This window comes from Nicotiana attenuata, unplaced genomic scaffold (genome assembly GCF_001879085.1).
Source record: "Nicotiana attenuata strain UT unplaced genomic scaffold, NIATTr2, whole genome shotgun sequence".
Taxonomy (NCBI): Eukaryota; Viridiplantae; Streptophyta; class Magnoliopsida; order Solanales; family Solanaceae; genus Nicotiana; species Nicotiana attenuata.
The window spans coordinates 1-2841 of record NW_017681872.1 but is presented as its reverse complement, the minus strand read 5'-3'; the positions used below and the strand labels follow the sequence as shown (position 1 = coordinate 2841).

The 2841-nt window shown below is 35.9% G+C and overlaps 1 protein-coding gene across 1 annotated transcript; it reads left to right on the top strand.

Moving 5' to 3' along the window:
- Positions 1-923: 923 nt before the first annotated feature.
- On the top strand, positions 924-1340 carry LOC109221971 (dolichyl-diphosphooligosaccharide--protein glycosyltransferase subunit DAD1-like; the record flags this gene model as incomplete). The annotated part of the gene is given in 2 exon segments (XM_019386390.1): positions 924-1092; positions 1293-1340. Coding segments are annotated over 2 exon segments (135 nt in total), but the record flags the coding sequence as incomplete, so codon positions are not given.
- Between the last annotated feature and the right edge of the window lie 1501 nt (positions 1341-2841).

Sequence of the window (2841 nt, the reverse complement as noted above, 5' to 3'; positions counted from 1 at the left end):
GTTAGGAAAGCCGTCAATCACGAACCGAGACCAAGCAGAGATCGGTACCAACCGTATATCGGAGATCGAAGGGGTAACGGATCCGAGCCTCACCCTTCAAGGAATGAGAATAAGAGCAATCGATGCCTCAGTAGCCGAGGACTGATGAGCGAAAACGGTTTCGATAAGCCACTCGGGGCCAGGGATGCACTAAGGTTATCGAAATATAACTTCAATGTTGATGTTGTCAGCATCATATCTACCATCGGGCGCATCAACGATACCAAGTGACCTCGACCATTGCAGTCCGACCCTACCCAGAGAGACCCTAACTTTATGAGCAAAAAATAACTTACTCTATGGATATATTATTTTTATTTCTTCTTTTGATGCAATGACTATTTATTTCAACTGTGTATTTTTACTTTTTCAGGTAAAATCTGTATAAAGTATATTTTTAGAGTACCATAATTTAGAGATATATAAAAACTTATAGCCAAAATAATTAATTTCAAACTATGTATTTTTATAACTTTTTAGGTGCCTTGACTATTTATTTCATAGTATAAATCTTTATTATCAAGTCAAATTCAAAAAAGGATTAACTAAAATTTTATTATTTTTAGCCAAATAAAATTTTTTAGCCTAATGAATGTAGTTCTATCCAAGTTTTATCATAAATTGTATTCGAAAAAAATTATATAAAAGAGTAACATACTTAAAAAGGAAAAAATATATTTTATTTTTCATAAAAAATGACACATATGAAGAAAAATCTACGTGGTAGACGAGTGCACCATGCTTTTTGCCACATGAGCATTCAGAGGCTCTCAAAAGTCCAAGTAGAAGAATAATTAAGATCACGAATAGTTTAAGGCTCTAACTAATAATCCGTGTCAAATTTACTAGGCCGAAAATAATTCTGCCTTGAATATTTCATTTTAACCCGTTCCATACTTAGTTTAGGGGTTTAAGACTTTCATCTCACATCAGTTAGAGGTCGCAACTCGCAAGTGAGTGAGAAAAATGGCGAAATCTTCAGCGACCAAAGACGCTCAAGCACTTCTCCACTCTCTCCGTTCTGCTTACGCTTCAACTCCCACTAATCTCAAGGTTACCTCTCTCTCTCTCTCTCTGCTCACCATTTTTATATTCATAAGAGCAATTTTAGATCTATATATCAATCAATCAATATATCTCAATACTAATGTTGTCAAATTAGTCGGGATCAGCTATATAATCCTTTATATCAAAGATTATTATAATTATACTACTGAATCCTTAATTGATTTTTTGTTTTTGTTTTGAAACAGATCATTGATATATATGTACTGTTTGCGATATTCACCGCTCTAATTCAGGTAATATATATAAATTTGTTTTGAATATATTCGGATCTTATATGTACTTGCGGTTAGATTTATCGATGTTATTGTATAGATCTAGGTATTGGTATATATATTGTTGCTATGTTATTTGTATTGATAAACTTGGACGATACGGGGCTAATATTGGAATTATTTGGTTCTTTGTTTCAAAATGTGGTTAGTTTGAAGCTTTGAGCAAACTCCAATTCTTAATTGAACCATTTGTTTTGGATTTCGAGGCTGGGGCTTAGTGAGTTCATGGCGGGCATTACGCAGCGTAAGTAGATTTAGGTTTATGGTAGAGGAGCGGGCTCATTATCCCAGAGGTCTGAAGGCTGCGGTTTGTCCTAAGGCTTGGCCCTAGACTGAAAAAAGAAAAAGGTTTAATTGGCATTTGATCTCTTGGTCATCTCAGATATTGCTAATGTGTTATATGTAGCATTTAAATACCGATGAAGAGCTCATACCCTCAAATTGTGCTGATCGCTGACGGTACAATAGAACCCACAAGCCATAACAGTTGGGTGGAACCTTTGATTGTGGAGTTTGAGATTGCTTGTTGTTGATCTAACTCTGAAGTTAATGTTTTAATTGTATTGTAAACTTTCTGCAAAAGATTTTGAGCATTCTTACAACTGTAAACAACAATGTTTTGCTTAAAGTACAAGTTTGCATAAATAACATGGCCAAATCATTAGTTAGTAATCGGTCTTTTACTGGAGAAAGAAACGTTTTTACTTATGTCCTTGTCTTAGAAAAGCTTTTGTCGAACCAAGGGAAGAGTCTACACTATTACGTCTTTGATGAGGGAAAACGCACCACCATGCATATCATCATCTAACTCCTCTGGGGTCTGTTGTTGCTTCAGAAGCATCTCCTTTTCTGCGCTCACATCACAAAAAGAAGTCTCCTTGCACTTATCCTATTTCTTGAAATTCCTGTACTGGGCCTTGGAAGCAGCACTGTTCAGGTTATTGCACTGCTCTAGTGTTAATATGTCCTTAGAAATCTATGCTTAAGTGAATTTACAGTTTCTCCTCACGAAAGGCCTTTGATACCTTGGTATTCCTTCACAATTTATGACCTTAAATTGATCAGACTTGATAACTTCTCCTGGTTGGGACTTGATGAGCAGTCATCTATTGCCTGGGGTAATTAATATGAACTGTAAAAGCACTTGGGCATCGGTCAAGCTCAAAGTGTGATGTCAAAGAGATCATCTCCCATGGGCTTACACTTGAGAGTTGACATGTTCCTTCTGTTGGAGACAAAAATGACATCTCCAGTGATTGTTTTAGGCGCTTTACCAGACTTTGTATCTTTTGTCTATTTGACAATAAATGGTTATGATTTGTTGCGTGCTTCTTTCATCATTGGTAGTATATGAAGGTGTTAGAATGAGGCTCTGTTTGATAAGAGGTTTATTACCAACGTTTGGTTGTTTTGGGCTGCTGCTATGATGAGAAATCATCGCTGTGTGTGTTTGAATTATGTG